At 33.1% G+C, this 23,586-nt stretch overlaps 1 protein-coding gene across 2 annotated transcripts in view; it reads right to left on the bottom strand.

Annotated features, from left to right (window-relative positions):
* Positions 1-292: 292 nt before the first annotated feature.
* The window catches only part of LOC140435127 (terminal nucleotidyltransferase 5C), a 331,588-nt gene continuing 308,294 nt past the window's right edge, over positions 293-23,586 (bottom strand). For both annotated transcript variants that reach the window (XM_072523845.1, XM_072523846.1), the window contains exons 2-5: positions 22,233-22,431; positions 19,591-19,844; positions 17,572-18,026; positions 293-2,429 (exon numbers count right to left, since the gene is read on the bottom strand). In XM_072523845.1, coding sequence (XP_072379946.1) covers positions 2,066-2,429; positions 17,572-18,026; positions 19,591-19,844; positions 22,233-22,431 — 1,272 coding nt within the window. In that variant the 3' untranslated portion in view covers positions 293-2,065. The remainder of the gene's footprint in view (positions 2,430-17,571; positions 18,027-19,590; positions 19,845-22,232; positions 22,432-23,586) is intronic.

The following is a 23,586-nucleotide window of genomic DNA, read 5'->3' as shown; positions in this document are numbered from 1 at the left end:
TTCTACACTTTACGATGAAAGTTGGTGAAGGCCTCATAAAAGTTAACTCTTTCAATAACCGAAAACGGGGAAGACTTTCAAGCAAAAAATGGTAGTAGTTCAGTAGTAGCTACAAAACGCCAAACCATTGAAATTAGACCTCTAACTGAGGTGCAATTTGATAATATTGGACATTTTCCAGAGCATCCACAGCTACCTTTACCTTTAAGATGCAAAAACTCTGGTTGTACAGGAAAATTAAGATGGAAATGTCAGAAGTACAATGTCGATTTGTGCCTTCAAAAGGAAAAAAAATGTCCAAAAAGTGTTATATGAACTGTTTTAAGTACATTTTAGGCAAAAAATATTTTTTCGTCTGCGAAAAAAAAAAGCGGCACTGAAAGGGTTGAACATAACTTGCAGCCTTTATAATTTGCCTAGAAAAACTTCATAATACGAGTGAAACAAGTGCTATATTTCGTTACGATCATTTTAATAGTTTTTACATAATCATTTTTGCAATCCAGGGTCCGCAAAAAAATTGCAAATTTGCAAATTTACACTGTGCCCAAAAAAAGCACTTGATCAGTCGAATTTTTTTAAATACAAAAAACAGTTAAAGCTTTCAAAAGAACTTTAAAATATTGCAATCGATCTGTTTCTTTTTATTATAAACAATTGTTCCAAATTATACGTCATTTTTAAATAAAAACACATTTTCAAATTTAATAAATTAATCATTATGCTAAAACTGCCGAAATAAATTAACTTTAAAAAATTCCCTAGGCTCTCCTAGTCGACCTATTTCGCGAAAGATATGCAAAAACTATTAAACCGATCCTAACGAAATTTAGCCCCCTTTTCATTCGTATTTTACAGTTTTTGTAGACGGGATATAAAGGACGTAAGCTATGTTGAAGGGTCAAAAAAATTTAAAGGAAAAGCTTAATTTTTTTTCACTTTTTTCCCAATTATTGTTACTATTTTAAACAATAAACATTAAACTTTTAACTTCTTGTCAGTCAAATATTATGTAAAATTGAAAAACGAAACTTTTACCTCCTATAATTTTTTTTGTAAGAGCAACTTCATAATACGACTGAAACGAGGGCTGAGAGATTTCACAAAGGAATAATCACAGTATTCCTCAGGTTTGCAACTGGGAAATACCGTTATTATTGATAGAAGGTACATCAGGAAGTTATTCCAGCAAAAAATAGACGCGTATGGAAAATGTTCACCTCAAAACAAATTCCGCCTGGACTAAAAGCTCTGAGGAAATTTCATGGTTGACATATGTGTAGCGGTGCGGACAAAGCATCCGAGCATTTTTTCGAGAGTCGCGAACGAAATTCAGTAGATGCTAATAATCGCCAAGGTACTTAAGCTAAAGAAAAAAATAAATGCCTAACAAATTCATTGTAAAAACGTTTTATTTTTCAGAGAAAGAAAATTTATTACCTTGACAATTCTTTAAGTATTTTCTTAAGTATTTCATTTATAAACTTTTTATATTTATACTTTCTAATAAAGATTTTTTTGTCTAATATTTTTATTACAGTTATAAATATATTAAAAAATCCTAACATGATATTTTTTTAAAAAGACTTTTATCATTTTTATTAATTTATTTTAACGCGGAAAAATGTATAATTTTAAAAATAGTACGCCCAATTTGCTATTGATAGTTTGGCCATCTTAAGAGTTAAAGTTAACATACAAAGTTCCCTACAAAAAAGGATTAGTATTTTTGCGGTATATTTTTTAGTATTAATTTTTTTGTCGAAAGTTTTTATAAATAATTACCTAAGATTTAATATTAATTATAATATTTGTACATTAATATTAATATTTTTTTCTCTATTTAAGGTCTTGTTTAAAAATACTATTTTCTTTTGTCAGAATTGTTTCCTACTTTTGCGCCATAAAGGCCTACAAATTTTGGAATGGTTGTTAAAAACGTACATTACAATGACGCCCGTTTCGCCACTGAAGTCCATGCACGAGGTGCGTCCAATAGTCACACACACCAGCGAACGTTTCACCAATCGTTCTCCATGCGGCAGTGTTCGTCCACAATCGCACATCACGAACAGCACTGCGGCATCCAAGTGGTATTGCACGTGCAATAGCAGTTGGTCTGGATGATGGGAGCGTAGACGATGCCATTGGCGTAGACAAGAGGAGGCGGCTGCTGGGTCATCATGCGCTGCTGATCTTGGTAGAGGACTTGCCAAGCTAGATTTTTGATGAGCTGGAGTGTTTGGCGTCTCTCGTGGCCCATGAGGCACACGGTCGATTCTTCAACTACGTCGTGTAGAAGCATTAGGTACTGATGGCGGAGGGCTTCTTCGTCGGGCTCTACGAAGTGGTTCCACAAATAGTTTTCCAACTTGCCTTTTTGCTGAGAGATGTCGGGAAAGTCTATGAAGAACCTGGAGCACATGTACCTGTAACAAAAATAAAATTTATTTGTTTAATATTTGTTTCACTTATATATTGCTGTTTTTTTAACATCAAGAGATATTTTGAAACCGATATTTTGAGTTTCGTTTCTGTTTGGGAAAGTATGTACTATTTCTTTTCATATTTTTACTATTAATATTTCTGTTACGGTACTGTAATGTAAACTAATTCAATACTGTATCCTAACGACTTTGGTAAAATATATTGCTTCCTGTAAAAACTGGTTGTCTCATGTATTATGTTTGAAGTACGAAGAATTTGACTTCCTTTGTATTCTGTGTCACAAATATGCACACAAGTGTACGGTTTCGTATTACGGTCTCAATTAACTTAAGTTATCGCATTCTAAATCACAATACAATAGGGTGATTTATTGATGTACCCTCTTCTACCCAACGGCCAAAAGATTCTTTTCTGACCTGCAATCTCGACACTTCATCCCAAGACATCGAACTAAACAGACCTAGTGCGATAGGTTTTCGCCATCGAGCGTCGGCCGGCGCCCCGACGCGGTATACCAACGAGATTTCCTTGGCTACGATTCCAATATTTCAAAAGGTAAGTCTTTCTTTGTACAAACATCAATAATGAGTAAGACCAGTTAATTTCCTAATTTATTGACAGTTATATTTGCTATTTTTCGCTAATTGATTTACAAACAAATTATTTCATTTTTTCGTTATTATTATTTATCGAATATCATTTAACCAGCGACCTCATTAAGTTTTATACAAAACAGTTTCTATAATGTTTGTAAACAGTGAAATGATGTTGAATCTAAAGAATCAGACCTTCATCATACCAAATCTTTTCTTTATTATATCAACGGTGTCACTAAAAAATAGACAAAATTCTCAAATCAAAGGGAATGAAGACATAGAAATTCTTTGTGCAGACGTTCCACGATCTGACATAGATTAAACTAATCCAACAATTTAAAACAGAATCTACGAATATTCCATTTCAGATTTTAATTTCTTTTTAGTTTCAACTCTACAACAATATCTTCATAAGGTCACAAAATTGGTTTTGAAAATTCCAGATCTATAGTCATCTGTTTTTATAAACCAAGAATTACCCGAGGGGCAATTGAGATCGAAAAGCACCATAAATATCTCAATAAAAGAGATAATGGCACTCGGTTGCCTCAACATCGTCCGTTTCGTCCACCAATTTAGCTCCCGTTATTTCCTTATTTAATTTTAATAAAATATTTCTGACCAGTGAATACTTTATTTATATCTTGCGAAAAACATGTTGACAAGCAGATATAACTACTATATCGTCAGCATATATTTAATAAATTGTTAATTTTAAATTCCTGACCACTCAATGCTGTGTTTATATCTTCTGAAAACGTGTTGAAAAGGATTGGTAAAAGCACGCAACCCTAATGAACTCCTTCCTTTATTTCTACATAATCTATAGTCTTTTCTTCTATATGTACTTGTGTTTCTTGACCACAATCAATCTAGATTAAAAATAACGTTAATTTATCCTAATCCTAGTTTTTTTTACAGTTTTATCATATTATGGTAGCAAACTTGATCGAAGACTTATATAGTCATACTATATGACTTTATAGTCAATAAAGCATATATATATATATATATATATATATATATATATATATATATATATATATATATATTAGTTCAGATCTAGGCATCTCTGTGCCTATATGTGCCTCTTAAGTGCCAATATCTCTTCACTCGTACCTACACTTTCTGTATAATCTAGTATTATTTTTAAGAATCCTTTTGCTTCTTTGAGAATCACCTTAGCGCTTATCTTAAGAAAATTTTACACAATATATGACAGAGCCAGACTCTTTAATATATTGGTAGACAATCAGTAGAAAGTACAACTCTCATTGTTGAACTGCACTAACAAAGACAGCAGTTACACAAAACAACTTACACAAAATTTATTATCACTACAACTGTTTCGGCAGAGTGCCTTTCTCAAGTGATCTAACTTTGGTATGCGTTTACACTTTATAGTCTTCAACTTAAAAAGTTAAGGAGGAGAGAACTGTTTGTCTCAAGTTGGTCATTGGGAATTATATCTGTATTTTTTAAATTAGAAATTTCCATATATTCTAACAAAGATAGCTTAAGGCCTTTATTTTAAATGTGATGAATTTGAAATTCTTCATTAAAAGAATGATTATGATCTGGAAGGTGAAGTGCGTATGTAGATTCTGTTTTTCTATTATTGAAAGCCTTTTGTGTTCTGCTGTACGTTTGTTAAAAGTTCTACCAGTTTGACCGATATAAATTTTTGGGCAGTCGCCACATTTACATTTGCATATACCACTGTGTAAGTGCTAAGTGCTTTTTCTTTTGGCTCTGGTTGTTCTTAATATATTTGCTTACAAGCTAATTCAATTGGTAAATAATTACAAATACCTGGGAGCTATAATCAACCAGAAAAGTGATCAAAATATCGCGATTAAAAGACGTATTCAAATTGCTAGGTCCATTTTCATTAACAATGAAATGTGTTTAGTACCTTGTTGTACGGCGTGAAAGCATGAACTCGCAAACAGAATAATATAAAAAGTATTGAGAGTTTTAAGACGTGGTGCCATCGACGAATATTTAGAATAGGTTGAGTAAAATCAGGGAAATATTAAAGGTCTAATAAATTTGGGCCGCAGAAGAACGTCCTGGATGAGAAATTACTTTGGTTGCACCGCAAACGAACTGTTTAGAGCAGCTGTAGATAAAATTCGAATAGCCTTGATAATATCCAATCTCCGATAGGAGAGAAACAGAAAGAAGAAAAACATCTTACATTGAAATTGACCTATGGTTGTTATGTATACTACTGACCTATATACAGGTTGTTTTGGACAAGTTTTAGTAGATAGATATATTGTTTGTTGTTAATTACAGCTGGCCAACAGCACGTACGCTGCACCAACTGCCGACAAAGATGAGACCGAGATAGAGAGGTTCTACATGCAATTGAACGAAATCATAAGATCCACAAAAAAAGATGATATATTGTTGGTGATGGGAGATTTCAACGCCAAGGTTGGAAAAGGAAAAGTGGACGGATGTCTAGGGGAATTTGGCTTGGGAGAAAGAAATGAAAGAGGGGACAGACTTGTCGAATTCTGCCAAAGTGAGGAGATGGTAATAATGAATACAAATTTTAAATTACCTAAAAGAAGACTTTATACTTGGAAATCACCTGCGGATTCAGAAGACAACATTGTTCGAAACCAGATAGATTACATTTTAATAAAATCTAGATATAAAAACGCTATAAAGTCTCTGAGAACATACCCCGGAGCTGACATAAATTCAGACCATAATCCATTAGTAGGGGTAATGCAGATAAAATTGAAGAAGCTCCAAAAACAAACAAATATACCACGGTTTAATGTCTCAAAGATAAAAGAAGAACCTATACGTCAGAGCTTAAAACAATAAATAAATGATAACTTAAAGAAAATCCAACAAGACGTGATAAAAACAACAGATGTTAATGACAAATGGAATATGGTGCAGGAAACTTTAATAAAGGCAGGAGAAAAGCTACTGCAGACAAAAATAAGAAAAAAACAGAGATAGATGACTTTAGAAATCTTAGATCTAATGGAGGAAAGAAGGAAACATAAAGGCAGGAGAAGGCAAAATACAAGGAACTACAGAGATTGATAGGAAAGAAAATAAAAGAGGCCAAATCCACCTGGCTTGCTAATCAATGCAGTGAAATAGAGGCATATGCTAAACAGTATGATAGCTTTAACATGTATAAGAAAATAAAGTAAATGACAAATACACTGAGAAAAAAGAAAGATGCCCTTCTGAAAGACGCAAATTGAAAAATCATTATAGAAATTAAAGAGAAATTAAAGAAATGGAAGACATACATAACAGATCTGTTTGAGGATAATCGACAAGAACCGGAAAAAATCGACAGCGAAACGGGGCCAGAGATCATAATAGAGGAAATCGAACAAGCAATACGAAACGCAAAAAACGGAAAAACTGTAGGTCCAGACGAAATACCTGCGGAACTACTGAAATGTCTAGACGATGAAACTCTACCTGTACTTCTGGACCTATTTAATGAAGTATATAAAACTGGAAAAATCCCACAGGAATGGTTGGTGTCCACCTTTGTAGCAATACCAAAAACAGTATATGCCAAAGATTGTTCAGACTATAGGACAATGTCACTAATAAGCCATACCCTCAAAATATTTCTAAAGGTGATTCATGGAAGATTATATAGAAAACTAGAAGATGATATGGATGATACTCAGTTTGGGTTCCGCAAGGGACTGGGAACGAGAGAGGCATTGTTTGCTTTTAATGTCCTCTCTCAAAGATGCTTAGATATGAACCTAGATATTTATTCCTGTTTCATCGACTTCAAAAAGGCATTCGACAGGGTCCGACATGAAAAACTAATAGAAGTACTAAGAAACAAAGATATAGACAGACGAGACGAATCATTATCAATCTGTATTGGAATCAAAAGGCCAATATAAAGATATAAACAGATGAGTAAGACAGGGCTGTGTTCTGTCACCATTACTGTTTAACGTGTACAGTGAAGCCATATTCCAGGAAGCGATAGCGGATCTGAGCAGTTATAATGGCAGACACCCTGGAATCGCTACAAGAATTGGTAAATAGAATTAACGATTATTGCATTAGATACGGACTAAAAATAAATAAGAGAAAAACTAAATTTATGATTGTCTCAAAAACGCAACATGGAAATGAAAGATTAATGATAGAGCAAACCCAAATAGAAAAAGTAGAGACATACAAACATCTGGGAACCTGGGTTGATGACAAAAATGACCAAAGCAGAGAAATCAAAGTCCGAATTGAAACTGCAAGGCAAGAATTTGTGAAAATGAAGACAATGCTTACCAACAGAGACCTTCAGTTGCATCTCATATTGAGGGCTCCAAGATGTTACATATTTTCTATCTTACTATACGGAATGGAAGCTTGGACATTGAAGAAACAACACATAAGAAAAATGGAAGCTTTCGAAATGTGGTGTTACTGAAGAATATTAAAAATTCAGTGGGTTCAAAGGATTACCATTAAAAATTATGAAAACCATAAAAAGAAGAAAATTAGAGTATTTGGGTCACATAACCAGAGGAGAAAAATATGAGCTGCTGAGAATTATTATGCAAGGAAGGATCCAAGGAAGAAGAAGTATAGGAAGAAGACGCATCTCCTGGCTGAGGAATCTTAGAGAATGGTTTAACTGTAGTTCACTACAACTTTTCAGAGCAGCAGCCAACAAAGTGACCATAGCCGTTATGATATCCAACCTCCGATAGGAGATGGAACTTTAAGAAGAAGAAGAACAGCACGTCCAAAAAAAAATTGGATAATATAAAATTGTATACGTTTGCAAGATAAAAAAATCCTATAACCTAGCACGAATTATGGGAAGAAATAGAAATAATTACGTTTACCTCACGATAGTATTACAACTTCAAACCTCAAAACTGAGGTAAATAAATGTCAAAAGTTATTTCAGTGAAACATAGAGCCGATGCGGCGTTAATTTGAAAACTCATTTTCCGCCGCTGTAGCGTTGAATTTACTAAGAAAACAGGGAGAACCCTTTTCTTTGTTTTTAAATCAAACAATACGCTCGAGCAAGCCAGCCAGAGCTTCAATTTTCCAGCCAAATAATTTATGGGTCTACAGCAGAAATTTGAGTGGGCCAAATTATATACTCCCCGTATTTCTCCTCTTTTGACGTAATAAAGGACTGTGTTGTGTTGATAAAAGAAATGTGGGACTTTATGTTTAGTGAAATAAGGTATTTTTTATTTTGGGATATAAAATCCAAGAATAAAATAACGGCGGCGCATAAAACGAAAAATAGCTTACACAACAAACGAGTCAAAATTATTTAGCTTAACATTAGAGATAGTGGATTAGTGTTCCTGGTGGTATTTTATTAGTTTCACTTTATTTACCATACGTGTTTTTCGTTTTTACCTTTCTGCAGTAACTTTTTGACATTGTTTTATTCGGGTTTTCGTTTGCATTTTTTCGTTAAAGTTAATTAGTCTTGCATTATGCAGGATTGCACATATTTATGCCTAGAATACTTATAATATATAATGTACTCTTCTAAAGAAATAGAATTTTTTTTTATTCTCGTTACTCAGGTTTTCTGTAGACTATAATATTCCATTTTCCTCCCTCCCCTTACAACAATGTGCAGCTAAAGGGGGTTCGATAGGGACTTCGCAGCTGGCCCTCATAGCTTCTTTCATTCCAAGGTAAGTCTTTGCACCTTTCTTAATTTGAGTATGACATTTTTTTGTTTCATCTTTGGTAGCCATACCACTGATGCATATGTTATTGTTGCTAGTTTTAACACCATATTATAAATCCAATACAACATGTCTGGTTTAAACTTCACATGAGTTTAAATCTTGAATTACGCCCGGCTACCATTAAAATTCTTACTGTTCTTTTGGCTATTTGTTCTATCTGCTGATTCTATGTAAGCTTCGGATTTCGTCCAGGGTAGAGGAAAAACCTTAATTGAAAAAAGTATCCAATGTAATAGACACTTGGTGCTGATTTTTATAGCCTTTTGGTAAGTCTTTCGACACTTTCGTACATTTTGGCACTATTTTAAAGTCATTAGAGCAGAATAGATTATCGTTTTCTAACATCATTAGATGTTCATATCAAATCTTAATGAGATCACCAAAAATAAAAGGCATTCTACAAGGTAACAAGAGACTTGTCCTCAAAATCGTCCTCAAAAGTAATAAAATACGCTTTTAAAATACTGAACAGGGAGGACAAATAAATCATCATTGAAGTAGAATCATTAAATAAACTCTGTTTTGCTGATGACAGGGTGTTCATAGCGAATGACTTAAAAGAAGTTAAAGACATGCTGGAAGAATTACTTAGAGCAACAGGAAAAGTGGCATTGAAAATTATTGAAAGCAAAGCCAAAACGATGACCAACTTAGAACCCAGCGACAGCATAAAACTGGAGCAAAAAGAAATTGAACAGATACATTGAAGACATGTAATGTAAATGAAAATCGGAAATGTGAGAAAAGAAGGTCGTTCAACTAGTGTGTCTTGCCACTCCTTACATAGGGAGTCGAAACTAAACGTTTAATACTTGGTCTAACACTGAGAGACTGGGTAAGAAATGAGTAGATATGTAGAAAATCAACGGTGGATGATGTCCTCGAACGCATTATTACGCTTAAATGGAGATGGACGGGACATGTATCATTCTGGTTAGAGGATCTAATCCCTTTAAATTCCTCCTTTTGATAAATTTCTTGATTTTGGATTTCTGAAAGCATATACTAAGTCTTACTTTTGCCTATACCCTTGGACGCAAGAAAATGTTTGCCAATAATCCTATGGTCAGTAGGATCACTATAAATTAGTCCCATTGAGAACATATAAGGACTAACGAAAAAACTAAGTGGATCGAGCAACATTACGAATTACAGTATATTTGATTCGATCAGTTTTATAGTCCTGGACAATCAATACAGAAGATTATGCTACTCACCTACTTTGTATGTACATATACGTTTAGTAAAGTGTTTAGAATTAAAGGGAGGTTACGTAATTAAATAAATAGAATTATTTGTTGTAATAATATATTTATTATTCACTTCGTCTTCTTATTTCAAGACAATGTCTTGTTTCTTTAAAATTGCAGCCGATAATGTTGAGATGCCGATGTCCAGTTTTCATACCAACGTTTGGAAGGTCTTCCAGGTGGTTTGCTGGCGTTCGGTTTCTCTTCCGTTGCAATCTTTGGAAATCAACTATTCTAGCAACGTGGTCTCTCCATGCTCCTTTTCTGACCCTAGATAATTTTACAACGTCTTGGATGTTCCACAGGGTCTCGATATCGCTGTTGCTCTTTACTCTATATTTAAGTGTGTTGCCAGCAATTGATCTTAGGGTCTTCATTTCTATTTTTCTTAGGAGTTGCTTAGTAGCGGTTGTTTTTACTTATGTTCCTGTGGCATAGGTCATAATATGTTTTACATAGGATTTGAAAATTAATGTTTTTCTTTCGGTCCTCATATATTTGTTTCTCCATATTACATCCCGGAGAAATCCTAATGCCCTAGCCGCTGTTATCTCTTGTACTTGTATTTCTTGTTTTAATTTTTATTACTTATAGCGCATAGATATATAAAGGACATCACTTGCCCCAAAATTTTATTATGTTGTCCAAACTCTGGATATTGTCGTAGACTGCGTTTTACGAAGAGAGATATTATAGTTCAATTCTTTTTCTACTATTATTACCGCATCATCAGTGTGGCAAATTATTTTAAGTTCTGTATTGCCCATTATATAACCTCTTTCCGAAGTTTTTACTTCTTTGATGATATGATCCGTAAGGACGTTAAATAGGACTGAGCTGAGACTCTCCTTGGCCAAATCCTGCTGAGATTAGTATCTTGTTGGACAGCTTATTATTTGTTCTTATAAAAGTGCAGTTCATCATCATCATCATCTAGCCTTAAAAGCCAAAGACCTCTTCCTCGTGTTTCCAAAACCGTCTATCTTGTGTTACTCTCATCCAGTTTTTATTTTGTCTTCTTAAATCGTTAGCCCATCGTGTAGGGGGTTTACCTCTTTATCCACCGCCCATCCGTCATTCTAGCTATGTGGCCTAATCATCTCCATTTTAGTCTGGTTATCCTTTCGAAGACGTCAGTAACCATGGTTCTTCTCCTGAGCTGTTACCGGTAAAGTGCTGCTACCGGTGTTTAATTGTGGAATAATTTCAATTCTTTTTTGGTTGAAGTTTCGTTCCTTTAATAGTTTCAAAACATTGGCTAGCCTAACCCTATCAAAGGCTCGCGTAAGATCAATGGATCATAAAGTAGCTTTATTATATCCAGTAGTTTTGTCGGCTATTTGTCTGATAATGAATATTGCATCTATATTGGATCTATTATTTCAGAATTCATGCTGCCCTTTACACTTCTTCTACCAAATTTTATGTAAATAGCTTTGAGGCTGGGCTCATTAGGCTGATATCTCTATAATTTTGTGAATTTATTTTTCCCCTTTTTAAAAAAGATAATATTATAAGTAACAAAAATATATACAGAACAATTAGAATTACGCCTTCGTCTTTTCGAATACTTCTAGACATATTTAATTTCCGTCAGCCTTTTAAAACAAATCTATAAAACATTTATTCCTTTTTTTCTGTATAAAAACCATTTTTATTTAATTTGAATGTGTTAACATTCCCGCTAGTCATAGGTAGTGTACAATATTTGTTATTCAATCATATGATAATGGAAATAATTTATTCTATTTGTGTGTACTCATATATTCAGATTCTGCATTTTTATTTGCCAATCCTTTAATATCCGTGATTTTCTTGTTTAATAGTCATATTTCCGATAATATCTTGGTTTTCTGGTAAACAATAAACACATATTTGATCAAAAATGCATATATTATCGGCGCATTGGTATGCGAAACAAACGGTTGATTTATTAGTAAACGTATGCAAGAGGTGAATGTTTAGACAGAAATTCTTAATACTGCTACTAAAGTTTTACGGTACATAGTATTTTCTTTATATCTATCTTAATAGATATCTATATTGTTTGATTGAAACTATGGTTAAAATCCAAATAGAATGCTATCTGGCATCTTAAAATGTTTTGTGTTTCTAATTACAAATATCCTAAAAGACTTATTAGTAGTGATGTGATAATGTCTATTGAAGTGCAAGTGTTGAAAATCACACCAAAAGTCACACTGATTTTTTGGCAATTCTCTATTATTTATATCATAAGTAATTTTTATATAAAGTTCGAAGGTCATCACTCAACACTTTTGTCAACATTTAGATCCATTCCATTTCTAGTTGTAATAGTTTGCAATCACATTGATTTTCTATATCTAATTAAGCAAGACGAAAATTTGAGACGTTTAGAAAGATACATTATAAAGCAAGCAAATAAGAGTGGTTCTAAGTTGGTGCCCTAAGGAACTCCTGACGTTACCAAATATTCCTCTGAGAAAGAATTACTAACTCTAACTTATTGGCTTCTATCTGTTAGATATGTTTTCAGAAACATTAGTGCATTAATTGAAAGACCGAATGTGCCCAGTTTTTTCTAAAAACAAACCATGATGCCCAACTCCATCAAATGCTTTTGCACAATCAGTGAATATTACATCCATTTGCCTTTTGGCGTTTATGGCATCTGCAACAGATATCAAATATCAAATATATCTGATAGAAATCCATGTTAATATTGATTGAATCCATGTAATAAATTGTGATATAAGATATTATTCATAACAGATGTTGATGAAGACATAGGTGATGGCTCCTTCCTTATACTGTGAAGTATTCCTAGAATAATCTTAAAGAGTACGGTTTGTCAGACTAATTAATTGACATTCTTAGCATTTTCTTACTTCATGTTGTTAGGGATTATAATAAATGTAGATCTGAGGGAATCACCAGAAAAAAGTAGACATTGGCAAGTAATAAACTGCATTTAAATGCTTTAATATGACTTCGATATCTTCTTCGTTAATCAGTTAGCAACTCGATAGGTGTTTCATTCTGATTTTCATTTTTGACATTTTTTTGCTATGTGTATATTTTTACCGAAAAAATAATATAGTTCTTAAACCCAATTAATCCAATTGCTCAATATTTATGGATTGTCTAAGATCTAATTTATAAATTTGCCATTAAGAATAAACTTTTGTAACTATCCCTAAATGTATTCGTCCCCAAAAACTTTTTATTGATTATATTTTATAAATATTTATGATTTTTTTTCGTTTTAAATGTAGTAATACAGATAAGTATATGCTTTACCCTGTGTAACTTATTTTTCGTCTCGTAGACATCAATTACATGACCCAAAAATACACAAGACAATGCGCATTCTAATTTAGGATCGATTCTAACCCAATTCTTTAAAAGTTCTTGGCATTTAAGAACCCGAAAGAGAATCACGGTTATTTTTTTGTGTAACCTACTTTCCTGACTTATCGAGTCCTCACATTGAAAAGTAATTATTTCTGTAGAGGTAATAGATGGAATTTGAGTTGGGGTATTTAGAAAGGATATCGAGATAAAATAAGGAAAAGTGTAGAAGTAACAATCGCCCTGAAAGCTCGCTTTTGTTTCCTTCACTAAGACAATCGTTTCTATTATGATCTTTAGTTTTATAAGCTACATTTCATTTTTCGTCTAAATTTTTTGTGTTGACGTAGATCTGAAATTTAATCGAAATTGCGAACAGAAATTTAATGTTAATATATTCTATTTTGGATTCTATGATTTATTTGGCCTATATAAGATCGGGGTCAATCTGCATAAGGAATTTTATAAACTCCGCGTGGTTTATTTGGAGTATTGTCTTTGATTGATCGGACAAGAGATGAAGGGGTTGAGAATTGAGTGGGAGATTGATGTCTGTGGATGCTCCTATTAATGTAATTTTTGCAGTGACCGTTTTGGATGAGGGCTTTTTTTTTAACTAGAGACCTCAGTGGGTCTACTTGCATCATCGCGAAGAAGGCGTATTGGTCTGAACACAAGAGTATTTATGAATGAATTAATTTGTAAAGGTGGATGATGAGAGTTGGTATGCAAGTAATGATTGATATGGGTGGGTTTTCGATAAAGAAAGTGATGAAAACCTTGGGATTGGTTTTTCTTTATGATAACGTCGAGAAACGGCAGATATGAATCATTTTTCACCTCCATCGTAAACTGGAAACTAGGATGTATACTATTCAGATGGGTTTGAAAAGACAAATGACGAATGTATCGCCAACATATTATGGGTTTGAGCATTGATGTGGGTAGTACTCTGGTGTCGAAGTCTTCCATAAAGATATTGATTTGAAATTACTGGAGATAGTGGGCAGCCAATTGAGGCACCAATTATTTGTCTGCAGAATTGATTTTGGAAGATGAAATAAGTGTTGGACATACAATGTTTGATTAGAGATAAGTTCTTGCTAGATACTGTATTTAGGTTTCAGAATGTTTAGAGTTTGGTCTATGGGATGTTTGTAAAGAGTGAAACGATATCAAAACTTACTAGTATGTCTGACAGTGAGATAGGGTACTGTTTATTAGAGTTTCGTATCTGCAGGGCAGTTATGTGCCCTGACAATGGAACGTAAAGGAATATCGTGTTTGGGAATATTGGGTAGGTTATATATTCGAGGTGTTCCGGTATTTTTTATGTTACGACTCTTTCTTATTCACAGAAACTAAATCGATGAACTTAAGCCGCTTTTCCATACACAACAGCATACATCGAACAAAGACAGCTATAGGATTCACCTAGTGGCAATTGTAGGTTTTGTCTTGACAGCGTTTGTATTGTGTTTATAAATTATTTTCGTATCATTTAAATATTCAATCCTTTTTCGTACTTTAACTATACAAATTTTTTAAGGAGACGTTACACAGTTGTTATAACGACTAAATTTATTCTGAACTTTAAATTGACATTTAGTTATTTCAATATTGCTAAAACCACGTCAACGGAGCAATATGAAATATTTTTAAGAGTTTTATTTTTTTAGTATGCTTGGTATACCTTTGAATTCTCAAGCACAACAACTTGTGTTAAATGCGTTAGATTATTTCGAATTAGAAAACATGAATGGAATGCCTTTTGACCTATTTTCATCTGTTCAACAGGTAACATATTGAAATTTAAGTTCGATTTTTAAAATACATCATTAAGAAAGTAGCTGGTGCATTAAAAATATGACGAAAAGTCTGTACAATTATAAAAAGGAAAGAAAATAATCATATTCTTTCAAACACAGGCAAAAGTAGACCTAGAATACAGTATACAACATGTACCAATAAAGTAAGTACCCATTTCTTCAATATGCATTTGATAATAAACAATAAGGTACTTTTTAATCAATACATTACATAAATTTATGTTGTAAACATTATTTAATACTGAATAAACGAAATGATTAAGATAATGGAGCCCTAGGCAGATTTCTATTCAATTTGTTAGATAAGAACCCATATATTTGTTTATATGCAATAAACAATTTTTTTATTTGTTTCCGATTATTACAGTTTAAATACTTATTTACTGTAGATGCTATTGGAAAACCTGTAGGATTCCAAAAATTAAATAAAAGACAGTATAAAAACATCTATTGTAACATTAGCCATATTCTAATTCTTATAACCGATGTAAGTTTGGCTCATATGCTTTATTATAATGATATGTTTTGGTTTATTTCCTATAATACGAATGCTGACAATGTGCAAAGATTCAGCGGATCTACTGTATACAATATCCTATATAAATGAACAGTTCGTGAACTGTATTTTTGGTTGCATAAATAAAAGGAACAAAATTTCAAATTAATCTAAAGAATTACATTTTTTAAATAAACGTGTATTGAAAAATGATTATCAATTGCATTGAACTTTATTTAAGTAATATTGATCCTTCTATGATACTCTACACGGCTTGTTGTTAAGTAAAAATTTGAATTTTTGAGGTTATGATAATTTGAATAATGTGAGATAACAGTTTAAGTGTTTACAGATATAATAATATTGATAAAAATACTAAATTAGAAAATGATAAACAATTAGAAAATTTTATATTGTGTATGTAGGATAGCAATCAAATTAAAGTAAAATTTTTTAAAATAAAATCCACAAGGAAAATAATTCCTGTAGCTGGCTGTATACCACGTATAACAAAAGAGGTTAGTCTTTGTATGTGGGTATATTTTATTTTATAAAAACCCTTAAAAGGGCAACATTACAAGCACGAACGTTTTCGGAACAACTGTTCCATCATCAGGTTAAAATACCTAAAATAAGTATAAACCATTTAATTACAGCAAACGTGGTTTAAAATTTTGACTAAGGTTAAACCTTTATTCAATTTCCGATAAAGATAAAAGGGTGAGAAGATTAAAGGAATTAATTACAATTGGTAGGTGGTCATAACAGAACTAAAAGACTTGCGTCTGGTTGGGATAATCATAATGAGGTCGACGATTACGTAAGAAGCTTTGTTTTGGAGTTTGGACATTATTAATCTAAAAAGAAGCTACCTGAAACCTAAACTAGTATATTAATATATGTAATAATAATATATTAGACAAATATAATATTATTATAAATAAATATTGCATTGTACCTATATAACTACCTAGGTGAAAACATTACGGACTATTTGCTACCCTAACGTTGGAAAACTGCAGGAAACCTTAATACCATTATGTAAGAAAACATAGCAATTTCCCTAAACGTATTATTGTCTAAAAGGTATTTTTTCATAACGAAACATGAAACCCAACAATTTCCTAGCCTTGAATTTATCAATAATAAATAAAAGGGAAAATTATATGTTGCGGCCAAATAATATGTTGTGCAAATCATTCATGTTTTGTTAGAAAGCATTTTAAATTTTTTATTTCCTAAACTACATGTTTCCGCAAAGATATTGGCAATTAAGTATAACCACTTTTCTCGTTCTGCCAATATTACTAATCAATAAACAATTTCCGCTCGCCAGGATAGTTGAACAAAGTTAACTTCATAAAATTTCATAAGTTCCTGATACATTTTTTATGCTCCTGATCACATTGGTCAACTTCGACTTGATAAGAACGAAAAACAATAAAACAACAGATCCAGATCTCATTAACGTGCAGAGGAGCAAATATAGTGAGGAATCTACTCAAAGGAAAGTGCACCATTTATCGAATAAATACGGAATCAAAAGTGAACGTCGGTTGTTATGAACTGGTTCTATAGCTTCAAAATTACAATATAAAAGCTGAAGAAAGGTATCTTCTACATAACAAGATATGAATGATGTCGATAAGAAATCTAAACAAACAGACATGGATAATTTCTTAATTAACAAATTCTCAAAAGTACCCGATCGCACAACGGAAAAGTAATTCCAGTAGAATGATGTAAAGCTATAAAAACTCCTGATAAAAGCTGTTACTGTTCAGTTCATTATTGATTAGTTTAAATTTTCCGTTTTGGTCTTAATACAATGATACAATTCGATGAATTATTATGAAAAAAATCTGGTTTACTCACCTCTGCAAACTCTTGATGTAGTCTGGCCTAGCCGGTTTGTAGTTTTTGACTAAAAGGTTACAATACTTCAATAGACCACCTCCTCGAATTTCTTCAGGATGCCTCGTTGAGATAAGTTTCTTCTGAAGGTGGTACAAGGCTTCTTGGAAGTCTCCGTAAACAGATTCTCCAACTACGGTCGGATAAAAGTTCTCACTAATTGGTAACTCACTGCATTTATAGAAAAGTAGCAGCGAATCTAAGATAATCTGGAAAGAATCGACCGAAAATTCGAACTGGCGACGCATGCAATCGACAAACTTGAGTTCGACACCGCGACCGCGGGAATTACCCAAGGATATTAACGACCACCTGTCACCGCCAATGTTCTGGTTCACTTTCACCATTTTGCTTACGTATGCTTCTTTCAGACTGCAGGTGGAGATTCGTTTTCGATTTACGCCCTCTGGTAGCATCTGGAATGAAGAAAACAAAATTATAAAAATTAGATTGGTCATTTTTAATCATGATAAAAGCTGATATAGTGCCAGTTATTAAGAATCCAACCCGAAAGGTGTTGAAACTGACCACGACATATATTACTGTGTAGTCATATATAGCATAAGGGAGCTATTTTTATCTATAGATTAACATCTGTTAGTTTATGATCTCTTTTTTTTGAGTAGTTTAACCTCACTGTTTGAAGTTCCGAAGTTCAGAGATTGTTTGTAGGTGAACTTCAGAATATTCGATCAAGCACAGCGATTAGTTATTGGGACAGAATAAAGGAATGCTGTTAAGCCGACAAAGGACAGTAATTATTTACATTATATAATAAAATTTGTATCCAAAATATACCTGAGGATATATGGGTCTAGAAAGTAACTGATGGTTTAGGGATATCTAGTATGTATCTACATAGGTAATGGAAACATTCAACAATAACATATATAGAACGTACATACTCTATCTACGTATGTAGGTATATTCTAGATATTTTATAAATATTTTATTAAGACAAGGCAATGAAGCACTAAAAAGCACTTAAATTATCAACCTATGCAACTTTTTGCATCTGATTCGAGAAAAGTGTCAGGCCAGTTTGTAAACACAATTCATGGTGGTAGGAAGTGCCAGGAAAGTTTGTGAACAAAATTCATGGTGAAAATTGCATTTTGCGCATACGAAAAATGCATTTCCAAATGCTCAGAGAATAAAAAATTTGAAAACATCCACAGGAATGAGTTCAATTTTGTTATTCAAGGGTTTTCAAGGTCGGTTAACACGAATATGAGATAACGACAACGGTCCTCGAGCTACTTGGTCCCTAGGGCGGGCCCCGTCTTCTGAACTTTTATGTTAGTTTCATTATAAATCAGTCAAAAGTTATAACTTATAGTTTTTTTTGGTCGCTGAACACGAATATTAAGATAGCGATGGTCGGCAAGGTATCTGGTGCCCAAGGTGGACCCCGTGTTCTGGAGTATTATGATATTATTTCAATATGTACAAATATATGTAAAATATATGTTTTTATGTAACAAAAATAATAATTTTTTAATTTTACAATGTTACACCTCAATATATCTTTTATTCAAATGTAAATTACAACGAAATTAAATAATTATTTTACATAATATATGAATGTACCAAAAGAATTTTTTTCGTACACCACTGATATTCCGGAAAAGATTCGGCCATTGTTATCAGCTACTTTTGACGTAAATATTTATTCATAGGTTCCATACTTAGTATATTACATCATTGGTTCTATTTTATGGTTGAATATTCCCCTCTACGTATGTAGGTACATTCTAGATACGTTCTCAGGTACGTTCTGGATACAAATTTTTACTGTAGAATGTACCTAATTACTCTACTCGAAAATGAAATCAGCGACTGATTAACAAATTTGTTCAGTTTTTTTTTGCCTTTGGAAAGTCCTTTTTACTCTTGACCTTTCATACCGATCTATTAAAATCCCGACCATGAAGTTAAGCGACCGAAACATAGATTATTATTAAATTTCTATTAACTTACCTCGTATAAAGAGCTGAGAACTGCACTTTTGACTCTGTCGAAATTCCGCATACTGGACAACTCCACTCCGAAGATAAGATCCAGATCGTTGTAGGGTTGGCTTTCGGTGGCCAGAACGTGGGAAGCGGCGCCACCATTTAATCGGATGTCCTTTACCTTCATACCCGCTCCCCCAGCAGAGGTATCAGCCTCTAGTTTCTCCCTCACGACGTTCACGAGGTCTTTGAGACGGATCTCCAAAGTAGGGAAGTTTCCTGAAAATATTGAAAATTTTGCTCAGAATTTTTTTCACTTAAAAAATAAATAATAAATGGTACAAAAAAGGTAGTTTTATACTAATCTAAGTGTCATCTCCCTCTATAACGTTGAAAACTAATTTTACGATCTTTGCTTTATCTAAATTTCCTCGGAATGGTAACCACATGCTTCATACCATCAGAGTAAATTCTTTACTCATTATTTTATTTCATTCCGCCCTATAATAGTTTGCCTTTAATTTTTCCATCGATTTACACATAGGTATTTTTTTTCTCGTAACACACCCGATTATACTTAAATTTTCTCTTCTTGATGAAGTTAATATCTACATTGCGTTTAATTATTTGGCTTGATACGTATAACATCTTACCGAATATGGACAAGGAGCTAATAGCTCATGGCTTCCAAAGAGGAAAAAAGCATGCTACATATCAACAGTTTGAAAGCTTCACGTACATTATCTCTATTTACCGAAGTTGAACTGTTAGACGCAATGATTAAAAGGTGTATTTAGGATTTTGTCCACATTAATTTAAAGAAAAAAAAGAATATTCACATCAAATCTTGTCAATTTTGTCTCAGTGTATATATAAAACAACAGCCACCAAGAGGTTTATAGGTTGCTACTCTCTCGAGAATATCGTTACCCAATATAATTCTACCAATAAGCTGAGCAGGCTATGGCTAGAAATGTTAGAAATGAGAATACCAAGAAAATTAGTGGAGCTAACACAAATGTGTCTGATACACTTATGTGTACAGGTAAAGATAGGAAACAGTACATCAACGCCATTTATTATAACATTAAGACTCAGACAAGGAGACCTCTTGTCTCCGATGTTGTTCATTCAAGGTTCAAAACTGGTGTTAGCCTTTGCTGATGATATACATAGCTACAGTGTTTCGTTCTACAAGAGACATGCGGGAGGTGTTTTCAGAACTCGTGGAGGAAGCAGGTAACATGGTCTCCGAATAATTGAAGAAAAGACAAAACACATAGTAGTAATCAAAAACCGAAGGGCTAGAATTAGACAGAACATAACTGGTAATAATCAAGACTTTGAAGTAGTAAAGGAGTTTAAGTATCTGTGAGTGGGAATCACATAGGATCTCTTTCTTCAGTATTTTGCATATTTCTGTAATTTGCCTGATACATTTTATTGGGGATCTTCCTCGTGATCTTCAGCCTTCTACCTTTCCTGTGTCTGCTCTCATAACATGTCTAAAGTATTTTAATTGTTGGAGATGGACTTTGCTGGAGAGCCGTTTGCTGCTTTTTAGCTCATTTAAAATTGAATTATTTATCCAGTTGACAGTCTACGGAACGTTGTAACCTTCTTCTCCAACAGAGGCACAAATGATAACCAGGTAGAAGAAGAGATCTCAGCAAAAATAACTGTTAGGAATAGAGTATTATACTCCGTTTCAACATTATTGTGATCGACTTTGTTACGAAGACAATCTACACTAACACTATACAATTCAATTATTCGTCCATTTCTTACTAATGACAGTGGAACTTAAACCCTCAGTCAGTGGAAAAAAATAAGCTGCTGGTGTTTAAAAGAAAGGTTGGTTGATTTCCAATATTTGGCCCTCGATAGTTGGCCCTCAAAGAGACGAAATAACAAGGGATTGTAGAATATGCTGCAATACTGAATTGGTGACCCTGTATGGTAGTGAAACATAATCAGACATAGAAAAGTTAACGGATAAGATAGCAAGGCATGTTGTAAGACTAGAGGACAACAGAATATTAAAACAGTATTTTTTGCGAGACCCCATGTTAGAACATTAATAGGCTCACAGGAAAAGATGAAAGAGACTCCATGGTAGAACATCAATAGACTTCCAGGAAAAGATGAATGATACCACATGGTAGAACATCAATAGGCTCCTAAAGAAAAATAAAAGGATGACGTCAAATCAGGGTACAACGATGGGAAATGGAAACACAAGATCGTAGAAGATAAAGGAGGACACTCGATGCGGCCAAGTTGCACCCCGATTGTGAGGCCAAACAAAAAAAAAGAAGAACTATTGCCAACTATCATTAATTTTACACACACAATTTCCGTTTAGACGTTTCGATTGCCATCATACTTACAACTAAAGCCAATTATGATGAAGTTTCTTCGTGAAATTTTTAAAACGACGCGTTTCAGCGGCATTTGTTAAAATAGCGGCGGGTACAAGTGTCTCTGAATACCTATTATCTAACAACTCTCAGTAACTAACAGCTCACACGTACGTCTCTACATGCCTAGTTTCTGATCGTTTCATCAGTTCGAGGAGTCCGGTAACTTTTACGATATAAAAAATCTTACGATATAGTAAGTAGTAAATACAGTAATATTATATAAAGAGATAGTGATAATTCTTACCTCTGCCATGGATGAAAACCACCTCGTCCATGACTTCATTGAGCCTGTTGACTTGTTCGAAACTGAGCACGGCCAGTCGCTGTTGAGATTCCAAATCGTTTTGCTGTTTGGTGTTGACGCTAGTATTGATGTAATCGTTGATGGTAAGGTCTTTCATGGCGCCCAATTCGTCATCGTCTGAATCATCTTCGATTCCGCACTGAAACAAGATTAGGAATACATTAAACAGATGCAAACACTATTTTTACAAAAAAAATTGTTTAATAATTATGACACAATCCTTTAACAACAGATTTTTAAAAGATAATTCCATAGTCTCTTCAAGAGAAAAAATAATTGAAAAAGAAAACCGACAGAAGAGTATAAAAAAGTTTTATTTGATATTGTATGGTATTAGGTATATTTTCTACGTATTAATTAGATACGAAATATATAAATATTAGTGAGCTGTATAAAAAATTTGATTATCCAGGTTTAGAAAGGTATAACATTATTTTAAAGATTGGAATGACATCTAATCGGATCAATAGATAGTTCTGATGAAACGAAAAGATTTTACGAAATCATTATAAAAACATATTCAAAATATCTAATCATTTTTTATAATAATATACCCTACTAACAGTGACGCACAAGACACTGAAACTACCAAAACAAAATTTTAATAATGTATTTATAGTTTTGTTCTAGCAATAGTAATTTTTAGGTAATGTTTATCAGCTTTTTCTGTATTTACATTTAAAGCATTTAAAGTTTTTAAATTAAAAAAGAAGATTAAAAAACGTTTATATACGTGTTTTCAGACTTCTATCATAATCACTTATGATTCTAATTTCCGAGTTGTTAAGTCTGTTGATGTGTACAGTAGAATTAGTGCAGTATTAGTTTTTATGAATATTTTTCTAGAATATAAATGTTCAAGTTTAATAGGATTTCGTATATTTGAATATAAGTAATCAATAAATTGAATTAAACATGCCCAATTTTTTTGCTAAATAAAACAGATCTTGTAAGGTTCCCGTAGATAATCTATTGTTGCAATGAAAGAGACAAACATGTCATTGTATATGATCCATAACTGTGGTAGTTATGGATCTTCGTCTTCTTCTTTTTATATAGACATGACACTGTCTGTTTTTCAATGTGCCTCCAGTAAGTTGTCATTCCATCGTTTTCGTGGTCTTCCTACTGATCGTCTTTCTATTGGGGAACCGTCTCTTGCCGCCTTTACTACTCTATTTGTTGTCATTCGGCTTACATGATCGTTCCATTCAACTCTTCTATTTCTTACCCAGTTCTTGATGTTCTTCACCTTGCATCTACGTCGTATATCTGTACTTCTAGCTCTGTCCCA

Source organism: Diabrotica undecimpunctata, chromosome 2 (genome assembly GCF_040954645.1).
Source record: "Diabrotica undecimpunctata isolate CICGRU chromosome 2, icDiaUnde3, whole genome shotgun sequence".
NCBI lineage: Eukaryota > Metazoa > Arthropoda > Insecta > Coleoptera > Chrysomelidae > Diabrotica > Diabrotica undecimpunctata.
The sequence above is the reverse complement of the archived record's forward strand: the minus strand, read 5'-3'. Positions and strand labels throughout refer to the sequence as shown.